General features: G+C 37.9%; 1 protein-coding gene across 1 annotated transcript in view; it reads left to right on the top strand.

Annotated features, from left to right (window-relative positions):
* The first annotated feature begins 1,050 nt into the window (after window positions 1–1,050).
* LOC129726206 (uncharacterized) overlaps window positions 1,051–19,834 on the top strand; it is a 39,879-nt gene continuing 21,095 nt past the window's right edge. The window contains exon 1 of the mRNA XM_055682958.1: window positions 1,051–1,692. Within this exon, the coding sequence (XP_055538933.1) occupies window positions 1,649–1,692 (44 nt within the window). The 5' untranslated portion in view covers window positions 1,051–1,648. The remainder of the gene's footprint in view (window positions 1,693–19,834) is intronic.

Here is a 19,834-nt window from a genome sequence, read left to right as displayed (position 1 = left end):
AGGCTAATAACGGTTTGCTGTAAGCAGAGTTGCCAATAAAATTTTCAATTTAACTGGAAAAAGGCTGAAGAAAAAACTGGATTCCAAATAAATTTGTAAAAAAGCAATAAAATGATTTCGAGATAGCTTTTTTGTTATGGAGACTAAATCCAGTGTCAGTTTCGAATACAGCAACTAACGAAATAACTCTTCGCACAAAATTACTCATTTTAATCAGAACTGTTTTGTTTCGGGCTTACATTTTTTTAAATTATGGACTGGAAAATTTCCTCTAACAGCAGCAAAATTTAAAATTACGCAATCAATCTACCTCAAAATTAAGAAAATAGAGCTTTTTCATTTACTTTTATCTCCAACAAAAGTATTGACGCGGCATTTTCTTCCGTTACATCAGTGAAGTTTAAATTTCAATTATTTCTGACTTCGCTATCTTTTGGTATCTAATTCTTCTAACAATTTTTTAACTGCTACGCCACAGAAAATAAATAGAAGATTTTTTTCACGGTGTGATAAATTTGTTTGATTTTATCTCAACCATGTCATGCAGTCTTTAATTAGATCGTGCTTCGTGCGAGAAGATAGAATACTGAAAAAGCTGTTAGAAATTGTCAAAATAATTTATCAATCTACAAAACACGTTTTAAAAATATTTCCGGAAACCAATCGGAGTTTGAGTGAATAAAAAACTGGATAAAACTGGCAAATATCTGAAAAAACTGGAAGATTTTGGGAATAAACTGTTTGACTGGATCACTTGAAAAAAACTGGAGGAATCCAGTTTAAACTGGAACATTGGCAACCCTGGCTGTAAGAAAGTTAAAATCGAATTGGATATTAAAGGTACGGAATGCAATAAGAATATGCAACTGCAGGATTCTTTGTGTGTAAACTGGTTGGCGTTGGTTGGTAGACGTGCGTGATACCGTTGGCTTAGTGTGAAGGTGTATGTGAGAGCACATGTTCGCTACCAAGATCTCACACACATAGCGAACTATTCGCCTGCGCGCCTCATCATCGTCGTCGTGTAGTGTCTGCCATACATTGAGGGCTAGTTCTCGCCTTCACGGCAGGCAAATCAAGCAAGCAGATATAGTAAAATCCAAACCAAGGCTGTGGAACATTAGGAACCAAACGCTCGGTCGCGCAGGTTGTGTGTAGTCGGTTCTTCGTTGACGAGAAAAACTACTTCTAGTGGAAGCAAAATTTATTATTATTTATCTTCACTTGTCCCGTTCATCACCGTATCTGGTAGCAGAAAAAAAAATCGAAAAACGGGTGTGTGTTGTAAACGGAGAGAAAATTGAGGTTTTATAATCGATTATACCAACACTGGCGGTGGAAAAGCTTTGTGTTTCTTCTGACGGCGCGCGGTTCGAAAACGGAAAGCCCATACTAGTTGGTTGTGCTGCCCAAGAAAGGTGACAACGTTGGTCAATTTTCGTGCGAAGTCGCTGAGCCGTGTGTGCTGAGGAGTTAATTTATTTGAAAATAGTTCACCATACTGACAAATCAAGGCCTTTGTTAAAACGAGAGAATTACCCTGCAGGAAAAGGGTGCAGTGCAGTGCTTTACCTATCGTGTGCATTGAAGAAGTGCCCGAGTCAGAAAAATCGCATCACTGGGAACGAGCTGTCAAATTCCATACAAAATGAACGGATACGCAGACCTGTCTAGCAACATAGAAAACAGCCGGTAAGTGAAAGTGGTGATCCGATGTTTTGTGTCACTTTCCAAACCCCGAAATGCGGCTGTCGAAGTCTGTGAGTTTTGTTTCGGAAAAAACTTCTATGTTAGAGGTTGAGGCTCGAGTTTTCCCACTTGCGTTGGTGTATAAATTCTTAGCGAATGAAAATTTTTACTGCGTCAGACGCACATTTTCTGACAAACAGTCACACTATACCTAGTCTGGTCGGATGTCGTCATCGGTATAGCTAAAATTCTATGACTTGTCGTTTGAATTATCGATATGTAAACGGTGTTGGAACTAGGAACACTAACGGAGTTTTGTGTAGAAAGGCAGTGGGTATGGTTCTAGCAACGTTGCATAAATTGGACAGATTGTAGAGTTGAAGGCGGCTTCGTCATCATTTCTCTTGTGGTCGCGTTTAAAACAATCTGCACCATTAAGCCTTATTTTTTACAATATCAACAGATAACGAGAAGCTAAACAAAATTTTGCTGCGAAATTCTACATGAGCGAAAGTGATGGAAAGATTTTTGGGCGTTAACATAAAGAATAGTAATGTTGTACAGCATGGTGTCCACTTTTGAAAAGTTAAAATTATTAATTGGTTTCGTGCAAACTGAAAAGTACAAAATAGTTTAAAATTCTCAAATAATACCTATCCTTTAACTAAAAAAATGAGTTCAGATAATGAAAAACTTATAAAAAATCCTTAAAAATTGATGGCTAGATGAGCACATTTAGCAGCAGCAAAATATATTTGTTAGAAACTTTTTTTAACTCTGAAAATTTGTTACTCGAAATCCAAGAGCTACGAAAGCATACCTTTATATTTATATTTATTTATGCTATTGGTATTAGAAAAAAAATGGAGAGTTCCGAAGAAGAGTTTATTTTACAATTTAAGTACCGTAAACTGGGATGACTTTGATCACTTTTTTGATTGTATCTCAAATATTTTCAGAATATACTGAAAACAATTTTATTCGATATTTTTAAAATAAGTACTGACATGCATTGAAAAAGATTCAGTCACTACTTCAAAAGCTTAGCAACATTTTTGCTGTTTTTAAATATGCTTTAAAAATTCTACACCAATCATCATTCCGGGGTGACTTTGATCACTTCATTGTTTTGATGAATATGGTGTAACACTTTGCTACTTTCACTAAATTGAACAGCCTTAAACGGCTTAAACAAGTTAATAAATATGGAAAGCAATTTGGGGGCCATCCACATTCTACGTGAACAGTTTATAATGGCGAATGTACGAGATTCATACAAATTTTTTAGAATATATATGAATTGTTATCCACTGAGAGAGAAGGTGGGCTAAAACCATCAAAAACTAGTCCACGAGGAATATGACTTATGAAGTTGGGCAAATTTGCATGTTACTTCACGTCTTGGGTTTTTGTTAAGAAGAAATATGTAATACGCTGTGGAGAATATTGGGACTCAACATATCCTTTGAGGAAAAACTTGCAAAAATAACAATAATATGTATTGTTATAATATTTGTTCATCTTAAGAACTAATCTGGGAACAAAACAAAAAAACTTTACGTATTGCAACTTGTTGTTTTGAATCTGCTTGAACCGATTGTTTGTATGCAACAGAAATCGCCAAAAATACACTTTATTTTCAATTATTATTTTAGCATGAAAAACACTCTTTAAATAGCAGGAAATGCGAACATATATCCATGCATTCAGTGAAGATTACGACAAGTCCCAAGCACTACGAGCGCTTTTTTACCACATTTTCAAAAAAGAGGTACAGTGATCAAAGTCACCCCAGTTTACGGTACAACTCTAAGGTCGGAAACATAGTGAACGCCTACGCGAGCGATCTACATCGAATTGTCGATAGTGTCATAGTTACATCTTGAGCTTCAACTCGATATTCAAAAAATAATTTATCATTTCAGAATTATTATCAACTTTCTATAGTCCAAAATGCATTTGAAAGTGGCTAGCCACTACGGGCCAACTAGTAAAACAATAAAATTATAAAAGAACATACTATTTTTTACGTTCGTTGATTGTTGCTCTGAATAATTTTTTTATCGATTTTCCGAGTGAAAAACATTTGGTACTCCGGATAATCAAGTCCGACCTGTTACACTATTGAAAGTAAGTGATATGCTTAACATTTTCCGTGTTTGTGTGTAAGTTTCTTCTTCCGTTTCAACATTACTACTCCACTACAACTAGTCTCTTTCATTTTTTTCAACGATGTTGCCAGTAACAATTCTCTGGAGAGATCTCTGATAGGTTTTATTGTCGAAGGGATTTATTTTGTTAAGAGGAATTAGTCTTATCGTAACTTCATTCCTCGTGCCAATGTTGTCACCAATTACAACTTCCTAGAAAGGACTATCATTGCTCAGGTTGGTTTTATTATAAAAAGGCCTTTTTTAACCAGGAGTAACAAGCAGGATGTCGAAAACCTGGAAAATCAGGGAATGTCAGGGAATTCGTTTTCCTATCAGGGAAATCAGGGAATATCAGGGAAAACTGGAAAATAATCAAAGAAAAAATTTTACCCGATACGTGATTCTTTTTTAAATGGATCTTTAGCACAAAAACTGATTTTATAGCATAACAAGCTATTTCGAGGCCGGTACTGTTCGGTTTGATATCGATCGAATACATTTTTAACTGCGATTTCAGAGTTGGGTTCATCTACGTTGCACTTTTTTGTGCCAAATGCTGAAAAATATCAGGGAAACTTAAGTTATATTTCAGAGGATATTAGGAAAAATCAGGGAATTTGGTTTTGAAAATTTTTTGCCACCCTGAACAAGTCTTATCGAAATCTCGTTCCTTCTGCCAATACCGCGCCATAAACACAATTCCTTGAAGAGAATCGTTACATGTTTCTCTGACCAGTTTTATTATAGAAGCGACTTATTTTGTCAAGAGAAAAGTTTGTGATGCAGAATTTAGCGTGAAGGAGAAGTATGTGGCGGAAAATAAACCCATGTTAAAGTCCTTTGAAAAAAAAATTTTTTTTATAAAAACCTAAATTTCTTTCATTTTTTTTAACCAAAGTTCCGTAAATTATATTGTTTTTTGTAAAATAATAAAATTTCAATACGACTTTAATTTACTTCGCCAGTCCTCAGTCATCACCAGTACCAGTTGCGAACGTTTCGAAAGGTATCAAGCAAACCTCTATGCATCTAACGCTTGAAAAACGATCAAACAACGCAGCAGCAGGTTATCTTTGCTCTCTTCTTTCATGATTTCTCTGGAGGTGTGAAGAAGTATGGGGAGAATTTACGGTATCGTCGACGACGACGTCGACCGCGAGATGACCGTAGTGCGCATCAAATCCGACACGATACCGACGACATATACCAAAATGCGCAACCGGGTGGCCTTAAAGGATCATTAGTAAACTGAAAAATGCGAAACGCGCTTCTAGCGTGTGTGTTTGTCTGTAGATTATCTACAGCTTTCTGGTGATGTCCAATCACTGACATTGGCTTAGTTTTGAGCCATTGTTTATGTTGTAACTGCGTTTGTGAACTGCTAGTAGAGTCGCAGTTTTTGCAGGGTGCAAGGTTATTAGACGAGGAGTTTCAGATCTCGTAATGTACAGGTTTTTACTCCGTATTATACTGTCAGACTATTTATATTACCTCCTCTGCAACCGAAACCGGTTTGTTTCTGTGTGGTTCAGTTTGAATTATTCTAAATTTTCTACCAAACGCTAAATATAACCGAAACAACTTAGGAAATATAATCCGACTACTGTGAATCCGCATTCTTGCGTTAGTCCCGGTTAAGAGGTGTGTCAGATTTCACCATGATGCAACCATGAACCGAGCTTTGTTTAGTTAACTGAAACTTAATTAGGTTTATGCACATTCGTCTCCGTGAAACAATGCCAATAATAGGTACGCAAAATAGAGTACCGATAGCGAACGTAAATCGCAAAGATTCGAATAGTGTACAGGCGAAACAAAACCCATTATCCGAAGCACACAAACGCGAGTGTGCCTTACAATGCCACATTTCAATGTTCACTTGATAATTCGACACCCAGAGGTCGTCTACTCCACTTTCTGCATTCCTAAATCAAGCGGATCGGACCGTCAATTGGCTGGTTGGGGGTGTGTATGATCGGTTCGTCCCACCCAACACCTCGCAGGCCACCTGGTGCTAGCACTGGTCAAACTAGACGACCTCCGGATAGTGCGACGAAAGGCCGCGTCAGCTTTGTCGTTGAACGTTCCGATACGCATAAGCGCGAATGCATATCGCTCGGATTATCGCTGCTGCTACTGCTGCTGCATTGTTGCTGATAGCAGGCAGAGACAACGGCATCGGAAAGTTTAAGGTCAGACTTGTGCAACAAGCCGTGATGTGAGTAGATTCAGGTTTGCTTGTTTATTCGTGCTGGCCGTTCGACGCGGTGTTTCATTTGCAGCTTGCAGCTTGAATACCGAGCAATCAACGCACCGATTATTATCGGAGCCATTTGGGGAGCAGAATTTTAGCACTATCCTTCGACGGATCCTTGGCTTACGGAGAATGTGTAACTTGTGACCGTCAGTAGTCTACAACCGAGGGGAAGTCCAGTCAGCGTGGTGGGAATATTAAGCATATAGCATTTCGGTCTGAAGTGTGTTAGCAGTTCGACTGAAAAGAATCCGAAGTTTTCAAGCAGGAAAAAATTGTAAAATTCAACTTTATTATTCAAGATTGTAACCTTCGAGGGTGACATAATGTCTTCTGATTCAGTGATTACTTCCTGATCAGTTCCAAATAATTGTCCAGCAACCATCCTTTTAAGGTTTGAAAACGGGAAACAACCACTCGGGGCCGAGTGAGGTGATTGAGGAAGCAATTTTGTCATCGTTTTCGTTTGTCATACACTGTATTATTTTGATGCAAAACTTTTTTCCAACATATTAATACGAAAGCCATAATCATTCAGAAATTGCGAAACTGGGCGCGCAAGGGTCCGAAATCGTACGATACGCGTCAGCCAGCATACAGACATACCAGCAAACTGCTTTCACCCCTCTCGTTTAGATTGTCTCGATGTCGAGACTGGTATTGCTATCGTTCAGTATGGTACTGGTTTATCTTAGTATGACTCTAAACATAACAATTTTCGCAACTACTTTTGGCCATCCAGTTCGAAAAATAGTACCTAATGATACAACCAATTACCATCACGTCAATGTAACTTCTTTCGCTAATACAAAGTTACTCCTGCGTACGTAACATTCAAGTAGACGCGCCTTGCAAGGTCTCCATAATTCGTCCCTAGTGTCCCCCGCCTCGCCAGCATAATACGTTGTCTCTTCTTTACATGTCCGTGTACCACAGTATTGGTGGTGCCGCATTGGTTCATGCGCACTACCGTCGCCTGAAAGTGGAAACACGCATCTGGCCAACGGTTTTCGGCGATCAGATGATTTTTGCAGCAAACTTCCCCTCCCAAGCGTGTTTGTTCTACATGAACGGTTGCCAAATTTCAACCCGGCAAATCCGTTCTCAGGTAAAATGTGCCCTCTCGCCCCTAGAATTATGAACCTCACAGAAGCAAGCGCACAGCCGAAGGGCGTTTAAAGCTCTCGTTACTAGCGGCTTGCTACGGAGGGTCAACCGGATGGCGGTACCTGCATTTCTCAAATATTTGCGTTCGCCGGGAGGTTATGTAAACAAATGTTGCGTCAGTTTGATTCTTTTTCCGTTTCGTAAGAAATGTACCTCCATAATAGCGAACAATGACAAATGAATATAAACACGGATTGGATCGACGGATTTGATTTTTTACACTTTCGATGTTATAATAAGTTGCCCTACATTATAAACCGCGAAACCTGTTGCTCGATACGCTCTCATTGAGGTCACGTTCGTGTCGTTTTGAACTTCTCAGCAGAGTTGCACAAAAGTTCTACATATTTCCTTCTCTACAGAAACAAACCAGTTGATAAGGAAAACAAAGTCGTGATACTTGCTTAAGTCCTGATAATAATCCCCGCGCCCTAACGGGGAGACACGTTTCTATATAACATTGTTACATCATCGTGTACTCGTTTCATCGAGTTTTATTACCTGCACCTAGCTCTGTTGTTCTCCACAATATATCAGCAACTGAGGCAGGAAGTGAATCACCAGCTGTTCGCATGATTGGAACGGTATTTCGCGTGCTGTCTGCAGATAGTGAATTTATTAGAATCAGCAAGCTGATAACAAGTGCTTTGGCATTATTGCAGTTAGCAGGAAAAAAATTGCTTCATCATCTGCTATGCAAATCATTGACGGATGAGTTTTACTATCACACGTTTATGGACATGTTTTTGCCTTTCTCCTAGAAAGGTATAGCAATCACTGGAAAAACCGAAGGTATTAAAGTGGTCCCAATGACCGAATGTCATATACCACTCGACTTCTCTCGACGAACTGAGCATTTTCTGTATGTATGTATGTATGTATGTATGTGTGTATGTGTGTGTGTGTATGTGCAACTTTTCTCACTTTTCTCAGAGATGGCTGGACCAATTTTCATAAAATTAATTGCAAATGAATGGTCTAGTTGCGCCATAGATTGCTATTGAATTTCATTGTAATCGGATTTTTAGTTTAGAGGTTATGTATCAAAATGAAAAAATCACGAAACATCAATATCTCAGAAACCACATAACTGATTTCAATAGAACAAGTTTCAAATGATTGGGCTATCTTCAAAACCCTTAATTTCGTTATGATTGAACATATGGTTCAAAAGTTATGTAATGAAAAGTTATCCTGAGGTTCTTTAAACTCACTCATTTTTCTCAGTGATGGCTGAACCGATTTTCACAATATTAGTGTCAAATGAAAGGTCTAGTTGCCCCACACGTTGCTATTGAATTTCATTGCAATCGGATTGTAACTGTGTCCGTTGTTCATAAAAATGTGAAATCACATAATGAAAGTAAACATATTGACTTTCTCCTAACGATCACTGGCTAATTAAAAGGTAGAAAATTGATTGAATGGCCGAATGTCATTTACTACTCAGCTCAGTTCGACGAATCGAAGAGTTTCTGAATATATTCATGTATAGGTGTATATGTTTGTGTGTGAGTGTGTACGTGCACCTTTCTTTCGCACTCACTTTTCTCAAAGATGGTCTGACCTATTCTTTCTATCTTGGTGTCAAATGAAGGGTCTATTTGCCGCTTAGGTTGCTATTGAATTTCATTGTAATCAAACTTTTAGTTTTGGCGCTGCGTCAGAATGTGAAAAACGCTCTTATATCTCAGAAGCTATGAACATAGTTCAATTCAAATAAATGGGCTTTCAAACCCTTAAACAATGAATTTCATAATATTTAAACATGTGGTTTGAAAGTTATAGAAAGAAACGAAACCCGCAGACTGTTTAAAACTATAGCTACGATCAAAATATGTGGCCTCAACATCATTTAAATTTAATATTGCACTATTTCAATGCTTGCGGCCTTGCTCGGGATTGAAGTTGAAATTGAAAGTCATTTGTATCATTTCACTTTTTGCCTTTCTCCTAGAAAGGTATAGCAATCACTGCAAAAACTAAAGGTATAAAAGTGCTCAAAAGGGCCGAATGTCGTATACCACTCGACTCAGTTCGACGAGCTGAGCATTTTCTGCATGTGTGTGTGTGTAACGCTCTCCCAATATCACTCGATTTTTTCAGAGATGGCTGAATCGATTTCAATGAAATCAATTGCAAATGAAAGGTCTAGTTGCCCTATAAGACCCTATTGAATTTTATTGTAATCTGATTTCTAGTTTAAAGGTTATGTATCAAAATGTAAAAATCACGAAACATCAATATCTCAGAAACTACACAACCGATTTGAACAAAATTGGTTTCAAATGAACGGGCTACCTAAAAACCCTCAACTTTTGAATTTTATGAAGATTGAACATATGGTTCAGAAGTTACAGAAAGAAACGTGTTCTGGAGGAGACTGTTTAATCTCACTCATGTTTTTCAGAGATGGCTGGACCGATTTTCATAAAATCAGTGTCATATGGAAAGTCTTGTTGCCCCATAAGACCCTAATGATTTTTTTTGCGAACGGATTATTACTTTTCCTGTTATGTTTAAAAATGTGAAATCCAGCTATGAAAAGAAACATATTCTGATGACTACTTGGGCTCACTCACTTTTCTCAGAGATTGTTGACCCGATTTCCACAGAATTAGTATCAAATGAAAGGTCTAGCTGCCTCATAACACCCTATTGAATTTTGATATATTCGGAATGTAACTTTGTCTGTAATGTATCGAAATGTGAAAATCACTAAACTTCATCATCTTAGAAACTACACAACAGATTTGAACAATATTGATATCGAATGAACGGGATAGGTTAGGGTTAACTGATGAATTATGATTGAACACGTGGTTTCAAAGTTTGGCTCCCCCATACGTTCCCTTTTCATTTGATTGTAATCAAACTTAAGCAACCGTTATGTTTTAATTTGTAAAACAACGAAAATCTCTTATCTCAAGTATTACACGACTTATTTGAACATAACTAGTGTCATACAAACGAGTCATCTCTCAAACTTACAAATAACAAACGTCATAAAAATTTGATATACTGTTCAAAAGTTTTGTAAAGAAAAGAAATTCAAAGACTATTCAACACTATAGCTGCTTTGATCTATATATGTGGCCTCAACATGATTTAAATGTGGTATCGTACTATTTGAACGTTCCCGGTGTCGCTCGTGATTAAATTGTTCGAAATTAAGAGTCATTTCTTATATTTCGCTATTTCTGAAGCACTAACATTACGTCAAATTTCATATTTCATACTTTAAGTACAACATCAATGTTTTAGAACCCAAAGAGTGAATATACCTTTATGGATTTAAGCATTCATGTAAATCTATTTTTACAAATAATAAGTTTGAATGAGAAAGGCTGAGTCTGACCACTAGGTTTTTTTATATTTAAAATATAGCATATAGATAGAAGTTGGAAGCTTCCTCAATTGTTAAAAAAATTGCAACAAAATCATAGAACCATTATCTATTTTCACGTTTTTTCTGACATCGCACTATCTGATTATCAACTACACCCTCGTTCGTTCGAAGAGACCGAAGATTGCAAGCAATTTTTCAGACAAACAATTATATGCTACCAGAAAGATTGGGAGAAGATTTGTCTAGTCATGGTCGATATTTTCAGAAAATAATAAAGTAACTATTTTTTCGCTATGCAGCCTCTTATAAAGATTCGATGCGGTTCTAGATTTGTACTCCTGATGAGAATGGCGATACCTTCAAACGGATGCCCAATATTGAGCTATTTGAAGCAACATCGAAGATTACAGATGAACCTAGTTTGACTTGCTGAGAAGCGGTCCAAAAAAAGTTTCTAGGCTCATTCGGAAATTTATTTTTCTTCGATTGAAATTGGTTGAAAGATATCATCTAGGCTGGATTGATTTCTAAAATGGTAATAGCGGAATGTTCTATATTCCGATGCAACAAAAGTAAATATGATTGGATCCGAAGAAAAACGTTGGGCTTCTAAACCATGGTACACAATAAATTTTAACATGGAGGACGAAATATTGTGGTATAAAGTTTTTTTTTTGGAACCAGACTGCACAGTGATACGAGAGCTCAAAATCGTGAACTTTTTTGTTTACTCTTAAAATGCTTGTTTTAATGACATATTATCTTCGAAAGAAGTTTGGTATTCCGACGCTAGTGGTGCCGCCAAATCTAACTTTTCAGTCACGCAATTCAGATAAAAAGTGTGTTCAGCTTAGTTGTAGATAACACTGGTAAATACAGGTTCTGCTCTAGAGATCAAACTAGAAATAATAAAAGATTTTAACTTTGTAACTATTCCTGTGAATTTTGGTGCTCCTAGTGAAGCCAACTGTTCCAGAGATTTAAATGAGTTTTCCCATAAGCCAACGTAGAAGCGACGAACCCGACAAGCAATTACTCTGTCGCACTTCTGCATTCTAAGACACCAACATTTACAGGAATGCTTAAAAATCTATAATCTTTTTAGAGCAACTATTTTGAGCTTTAGGGTAACATTTTTTGTTGTCTTTGTCGACCTGTGTAATGTTGTCACGAAAAGTTATATTTTTATAAATACCATCAGGTTTTTTACGCAGATTCTTAATTTACGCGGATTATTTTACGCGTTACTGCGTTAATTAAAAAAACGTGGATTTTCAAATTAACGCGGGTCGGGAACCAAAAACGTCTAGGTGTTTATTCAGTAAAAGTAAAAAAAAAACCCTCCGCCCTCCGAAAGACCAACATAAAAAAAAAAATGCATTCCAAAAGCTCAAACCGGAAAAATGAAAGATTGTAGCTATTCAACCATTCCTATAAATTTTGGCGCCCCTAGCCATCACTTGATAACTTTCTACATTACTCTGTCTTTGTAGAAGCTAATTTTGTGTGTCTTCTACAGTTTTTAGATATTACATAAAATCTTATTTCAGGATTCAATATGAAATATACCTCCAAAAGAAGAGAGGCCAGTAGAGAAGTTTAAAGACATTCCTTAGGCGGCATCCATAAATTACGTAACGTTCATAGGGAGGGAGGGGGTTCAAAAATTGGGTTTTTGCGTTACGTAATTTATGGATGTCGCCTTAAGAGGGCCCATTTTGATTTGTTCAGAAGAGTTTTAGGCAGCTCAATTTTCTACCTAAAGAAATTAATTTGAAAGAAATCTGAAATAATCGGTTTTTAAATCACATTCTGTTATCAAAACAATTTTTTCCTGTGCAGGATCTAAAATCTATTTGTTTTCAATTTCTGTATGGAAGTGCAGACAATTCCTTAGAAGTCATCCCTTGACAACTTTTCTTTAACTCTTGTCATTATCGTACGCCCATGTGAACGCAAAAAACGTGAAAAATGTTGGACAAAGAAAAAAAATTGTTAAAAAAGACTTTTTCCTTCGTGATCCACTCTTCTTTTTTTCGTGATCCACCCTTCTTTTTTTCGGTGTAGTTTCTTAAACTTATTTACTTAATTTTTTACATGAAAGTTCAAACAGTTCCATAAAGTCGTCCCTTGACAATTATCCCTATCTCTCGTCATTGTTTAGATATATCGATTTCAGCCCTTTTCGAATATTACTAATAAATATTAGTCATATTAGTTAGACCTTCACACCCACAAAGTTTAGTTGAAGTCGAAGAGGGTGCTGTCAACATCTGGTCGCGTTGGCGCGAAATGCATCACTTCACAAGATGCTATAAAGAAAAAATCAAGTTTTCACAGAAAAAAAAAACATGTCTTAGGCTCTGCAGAAAAATGACACCAGAGGTGTGTTTTTTCAGTCTTTAGATAGAAAGCGAAAAATAAGCAAACAGGATATATGATACAGATTTGGAAAAATATACCGCATCCCGAGGGGACTTGAACCCGCAATCTCCCTGTCTCCGGCATGGTGTTTTGACCAATTAAACTACGGAGGACGGTGGTACTGCTCCACAGTCTATATGCGTATCACATTCCACTGCCGACTTATTCCATTGCTCATCCCTTACTACACACACTGCTGTGCACAGCGTTCAACGTTTGGAAAATACCGAAATTGATTAGAGCGTTAACGGTTAAAAAGTTAAAATTAGCTTTACACTGAAAAGAAAAAAAAATAAATAAAAAAATGTTCAACATTAAATTTGACTGAAAATTATCTAGACCATTGATAGGGTAAACAAAGAATTTTCGAGTCATAATTCTAGAGAAAACAAAAACAATTTGAGAGCCAGTTCGTGAACACCCAAGTAGGTCTTGTTTCGAGGTTCTCCCATCGGACCGAAACTTTCAGAGTTTGTTTATCTAAAAAATCAAACAATGTTTTGCATAATCTCAAAATTTTAGAAAGGGGTAAGTGGGATAAAAGACCTTCCAAAAATTATTGTACAAAAACTGCTAAAAATGTAAAATTGTTATAACTTTGAGTAAACGAATCGATTTTTCTGAAAGTTGGAATTTTTTTTCTGCCCTATAAAGGGTATGAAATGACGGTTATTGGAAGTTGGTGTCGAGATTACATGATGAGAAAATCGCATTCTTCTAAACAAAAATAGTGATTTTTCCCGCTTTTCTCTCTTACCAACAGATCTAGGTTCAAAATCCAAACAAAACGTTTTGAGGTGCAATTTAGGAACTTTCATTTGAAATATTCAAAATTGCGTCGATGCGATATAAAGATGCGTGAGAAAATCATATTTTTCTATAACATGTTTTTGACCATCATTTCAACCTATTGTGTAAGAAGCGGAGCTCCGTTTTGTGTCGATGCTTTTCTATTGGGCTGTAATTTTCAGGTTATTTTTTTTCTACAATGACGTAATAGTTTGCATAATCTGAGGATTTTGGAACAGGGGTTAATGGGGTAAACAGACCCTCCAAAATCTTGTGTTTGGAAACTGTGTGTAAAATAATTACTGGAAATAAGAGATTATGTTTCGAGCCAACAGCAGAATGGATAAATGCCAACAAAGCCACGCAATACTTTTTGTCAATCTTTTTTTGAATAACTAAAGAGTCGAATGTAGTTTGCAACTGAATAGACTTTATATATAAATTTTTGGCGACCTTTTTTATCCCACTTACTTTATTTCAAAAAATCAGAAATTATGCAAAACATTGCTCTATTGTATAGATAAAAAACCCTGAAAGTTTTAGCACGTTCGGAGAATCTCGACTCAACCTCCCTTGTAAAGGTGGTTGTTGTTCCGGCGAACTGGCACTTAAAACAATATTTAGGGTAGAAAAATGAACCCCTTTTCTAGCTTTTCTTATTAGAATCTGAGGATTATTTTTTTTATCTACCTATGCGAAAATAACCTCAACTCATTCAATGCATTGTTACAATTGTGGCATTTGAGCAGACGCGTAGCTACTTAAAAAAAAATGTAATTCTACGTCAAAAAAACCATTTCACTCTCGAAATTCTCGAAATATCACGATTGAGATTACATGCTTTTTATGTTGATGATTGTATTGTTAAGGTCTTCGTTTAAGAAAGACTTAAGATTTCAACTGATCTGTTCTATATACAGCAGTAAATATTAGAAGCTGCCCATGTTAGTCTCTCACCGTTTATCAATGTTAACCACCGTCACTCTACTGTAATTAGCCTAGTTTTTCGAACCTTCAGGTAGTAAAATGCCCATTAGTTCGCAATTGTTAGGATATACTGCTTTTACAGAAGAAACGATTGGTTTTGACTGACAATTTTTATAGAATCTTTCAATCTATTTGTTTGAAAATGCACAGCAGCAAAAATCTTTTTTTTTTAGTTTTTATACTAATATACCTACTCAATGCTTTCCACAGAACCCCCAGGCTGGTCTGGAGCTTTAAACCAGTTGACGCGATGTCTTTGTTTAGTAAACAACGGAAGGTAAACTTTCTGATGCACTGGATACAATGAAACGAGTTAAGAATTTTTCCAAGTCCGGTACCCTCGGAAAAAAATCTTTCAAAATTTTAAACTTGAACGGACACGGAAACGACACGAAGGACAACTGGGCCCTTCAAACCGGTCGGCTCGAATTGTCTGCAAAACTCGGTCACGTTTCTATCGAGGATACCCCAGTCCAAGGGTCAAGTGTATCCGCAGACGCGTGCTAGAATGCTCATCTGTGTGTTACCAGCTCGTGGCTCGCAGTTGCGGGTTATTTACCGATGCGTTTTGTTGGTAAACAGGTTCTACGGCAGCGGTGCTGCCTAGCAGGTAGAGGAATCAAGCAAAACATGCCGACTTGGCACATGTTGTGCAGAACCAACACCACCGTGTGTGTTCAAGTGGGTTTCGTTTCAACCTAGCCGCTGAACACAGAGCTGAACCACAGACAAGCCAACTAATCCATTACTGCTACGAAATCTACAGTGAATTGTGAAAAAACATTCAATTTTCCGCCGGTAGATCAGCGCGGCGTCGACTTGCACGTTCCATCTGCGAACGTTCCGGGCAGAGACCGCGGACTGCGGCTACGAGGAAAAGTAAAAGTTGATTCGATGTTTGTACGACGGCAGTAACGAACAATGCTTCGGGCTTCCTCTTGGCCGGCAGAACCATCGAGAAACATCGATAGAGAGAGAGATCCGCTGCGAACGGTTGTTTTGTTGTTGCTGGTTGGGAGGTTGTTGACGAAGGTCGCCAACTCGTTCAAATTATCGAAACCTGAGCTCAACTCAGCGCAGAGATGTGCAAAAATGAATCAAAACCGAAAGAATGGCTTGCTGTTGTGTTGTGTGAGCTCTGAAACAAAGAACGCACAGGTGCTCTGCATGATTCCGACCGAGGCGAAGATCGAGTTCTGATTGTATCTCCATATACCTACACGCTTATTATTACAACATTTGCGCGCTTCCTTATCGTGTGCCATATAAGGAATTGATGAAATTTTTATCGTTTTTATTTGTGCTGAATAGTTCCCGAAACAACATGTTTTACGTATTTCCACCTCGCTTGAAAGGTGAGCTCCGTCATTAGCATTCTTCTTTGAATTGGAAAACAGGTTCATTAAAGTGGTTTCCGTGCCGGATTGAAAGGTCTGCTGCATTACTTGACACGTTCGGCGATCAAACGTACAGAATTTGCGTATTTTTTCCGAAATTTGCAATTGTGATGCGCGCACAGAGTGTAGGGACAGGTCGCAATTGTAAATTCGTCGTGGGCCATGAACTTCGATCGCTTAAGTAAGGGGTATTTGTCGTTTGTAGCTTGCGTTGTTTGTTGTTTCGGTTATTTTTTGTTGTTGTCACTTGTTGAGGGTAACGGAAAGTAGGTTAGCCTCTGTATAAGCAGCGGCTCTGATCGGTTTTGTAAACATTCGGCTGTACCTTTGTACCCATCGTGTAATGCCCTAAGTCGTGTGTGAGGATGGCATCAGTGTAGAATCGCCGGACTTGGTTAGGATTTGCGCTAATCTCTCACAATGCTTCATATGATGTTCCAGTTTATGAAAGACATCACTATCAAAACACCGCCGGAGTCGCCATCATAATTCGCACGTTCACACGTCTTGCGGAAACTTAAACAATGTGAAACGATGGACAAAAAACTTAGCTGCAGCTGTGCAATAATAGCATTCTTATCCTTTGATGTTGTATTATGAACAAATCTGTGGAATGCACAGGCCAGATAGCACTTTAAATTAAACGATAAGTTCTCTACTTTTTTTAAGTAACTGTGTCAATAATTTTACGGAATTCCACATCAAGAAAACATAATTTTTGAACTCCAAACGATGATTTTTGAGTTCAAGTTTTCTAAAACTGGTTACTGTTGTCTGTTTCAATTATTATTATCTTCTTCAACAGCATCATCTTAGTTAATAAAAAAACATCGAAAATTTGTACAGATGTCTGATGCAAAACCGTCAAACATATTTCAGTAAAAGCATCAATCACTCTTGGCTGGATGGAATGTTATTCGATGGCAATAATGGCATACATAAAACAGACCACCTGATTCGATTTTTTATTCCCCCTCTCGATGATCACGCGGCTTAGTAACAAGCACTTGCAAAGGGTTATGATTTATCTTAAAAATCGCTTATAAAAAGATGTTCATCGCTCTGTACCTTACACTACACACGATAAAAGAAAACGGCAAAATGGAAGACGTCCAGGCACGCAGTCGTAAAGCTGCATTACGATCGAGTTAAACTATACTGGCTTCCACCACGTGTGCATAGTATTGTAACCGGTTTTGGGGCAGGTAGAGCTAGTTTCATTCATAGAAATGCTTTCAAGTGTTTCTTTTTTCTCTCTTTCTTTAATGGGGAAAATGCATAATCGATTACGATGGCTACAACTGAAGTAGGTTAGTTTGATGGTTCCGTAGCTAAATGCCTAATTGTACAATGCTGGAGCGAACTTTAGGCGTTTCGGTTTAGATACCACTTGTGACAGCAGCAGTTTAAAATGAGGTCATGCTCGAAACTTTTCATCTCATCATTGCTATTTAATGTCAACCGCATTCTGAGAATTTCATCGTTTCATTATTTTCCGCATCATCAAGGATCAATTCTTCTAAGCACTACCATAATTTCCAAACTTTAGTGCGTCTTATGTAACAGGGCAAAGTGTGTACACTAGCGGCCGTACGAGATTTCCAAACCGCCCCAAAGCAAACAGTCAAGTCGCAATCTTCTAGTGACGACGGTGGTACAACGCGGCAATCGATCGATGGTTTCTCGAAGTGTTCAAAGATCGTTCGACTAACCGCGAGGCACACACGGCATTAGCCCCCGCCGTCTTCGTTCGGCTTAAGCCTTTTTTTTTGCTTCAAAAATGGCAAACACAGCGCGCTGCAAAGTGCGCGGCGTCCCTGCTTCGCTTCGCTCTTCCCTACCGGGGTGACTGTAGAGCGAAACTTCTTCTAGCACGGCATCTGGTCGGTATGCCGAAACTTTTGCAAATCGAAATACCAATCGAACCATTCCGCCCGTAAAACCTCACCATAGCGGCGTGATCACCATAAGATTGAATCTCTGCTGCTGCAACAGCCATGCGAAGCGAACCGAATGACGACAATACGTTCATTCACCATCAGTCTACGGGCGGCCGAGGGTCTACTTTTTCGCCAAGGTCGACTACTCTGGCAGTAGCAGCAGCAGCAGCAGCAGTGCGCACCCCGAACTACCTTCGACGTGAAGCAATCTACTAGTCGTGTGTAGTAAGTTGACTGAAAAGCTTATTACCATTTAGCCAGTCTTCGTAGGTTGCCACCGTGTTGTTCTGGTCAATGATCACCCAACGTTTAGTAGTTGCGAGAAACTCTTATCACTACTACCACTATTGCTACTACAAAGTGGTGTCACCAACACTTAAATCGTTTTTGTTTAGCCTAGAGTTGAACAACTTTTGTTTACATAGTTGCTATACTTAGCTTGTTTCAGGTCACAGTGCACTAGAGGGGTAGTAGTTTTTCGCAGAAATTCAGTTAACCCCATTAGTCACTGTTGAACGACAGTATAAGATAGGCTGTTTTGTTTCGTCATCTTCTTTGTCAACTCTTGAGCCACTCAATGCGCTGAAACTAATGCACTGGCCTTTTTTGTTGTTGTTGTTTTCGCACGCAGCAAGTTTCTACTGATGTGTGCGGGTAAAACCTAGATCAGATCAAGCTAATAATAGTAGTAACAAGGGCGAGTGTGCGTAGCATTTGTTCTTTTTTTGCAGAAATAGTGTAAATAGTAGGAAGAAAAATCCCCCAAATTGTTAATGTTGTTTATGTATGTTTCATCATCTCTGAGATACAGGTAACAGACGAAATGTATGAAAAAATCATCTGTTTTTATTCTTGATTAACATAAATTATTCTTGTATGATCCTGTCTAGATATGAATCGATCTGTACCCTACGAGATGGTATCCTGAAATGATCATTCCTAATATTGATGATATTTCTTGGTGAGAAACGTTTTCTTTCCTTTCACGCAAAAGTTCGAACCTAAGCAACAACTGCGTTATTCAGCGAATAGCGACTATGGGTTCGAAGCAGAAGGGACTATTTCTTTCCAACGGTATGACTAATTATTCCAGTGATTTTTGTCAATCAAAAAACGGGAAAAGCATGATTATATGTTAACACAATCGGTGCTTTATAGATGGGACACATCCCTTAGCCTGGCTTCCACCCAGTCTTCGTTCTTTACAAGTGGATAAATTTCGAAAACTTTCAATATACTTAGATGTTTAATAAATAGTAGTCTATCCTTTTGAGCCGTAGAGCACTTCCTATTGGTGTAATGGAGTATTATGAATGGTTTTACTTCGGATCTAGTCAGCTTTAGGGTTCTGAACGTTGTCTTCTACGACCACAGTAAGGGATATAGCAGAAAAACATTCCCTTTATTGGTTTTCACTGTTATTTATTAGTCTCCGCATTCTACAGATACCTTCTTTTGTTTAGCATTTCCATGATAAATAGTCTAATGTTGACAGCAAAAAAAATTGTTTTCGTTGAACTTTTCATTGAGCGGCTTTATCGAAAGCACCCTCTTCATCAAGGAATGCTACTGAATCTCTTTATTGTCAAATGATATTTTATTTTTATCTTAATCCTATGCAAGGTTGGGACTGCAGATTTGTAGATTTGAGGATATATCTGAAAATTGATTGAATTGATATGTTA

This window comes from Wyeomyia smithii, chromosome 2 (genome assembly GCF_029784165.1).
Source record: "Wyeomyia smithii strain HCP4-BCI-WySm-NY-G18 chromosome 2, ASM2978416v1, whole genome shotgun sequence".
Classification (NCBI taxonomy): domain Eukaryota; kingdom Metazoa; phylum Arthropoda; class Insecta; order Diptera; family Culicidae; genus Wyeomyia; species Wyeomyia smithii.
The sequence above is the reverse complement of the archived record's forward strand: the minus strand, read 5'-3'. Positions and strand labels throughout refer to the sequence as shown.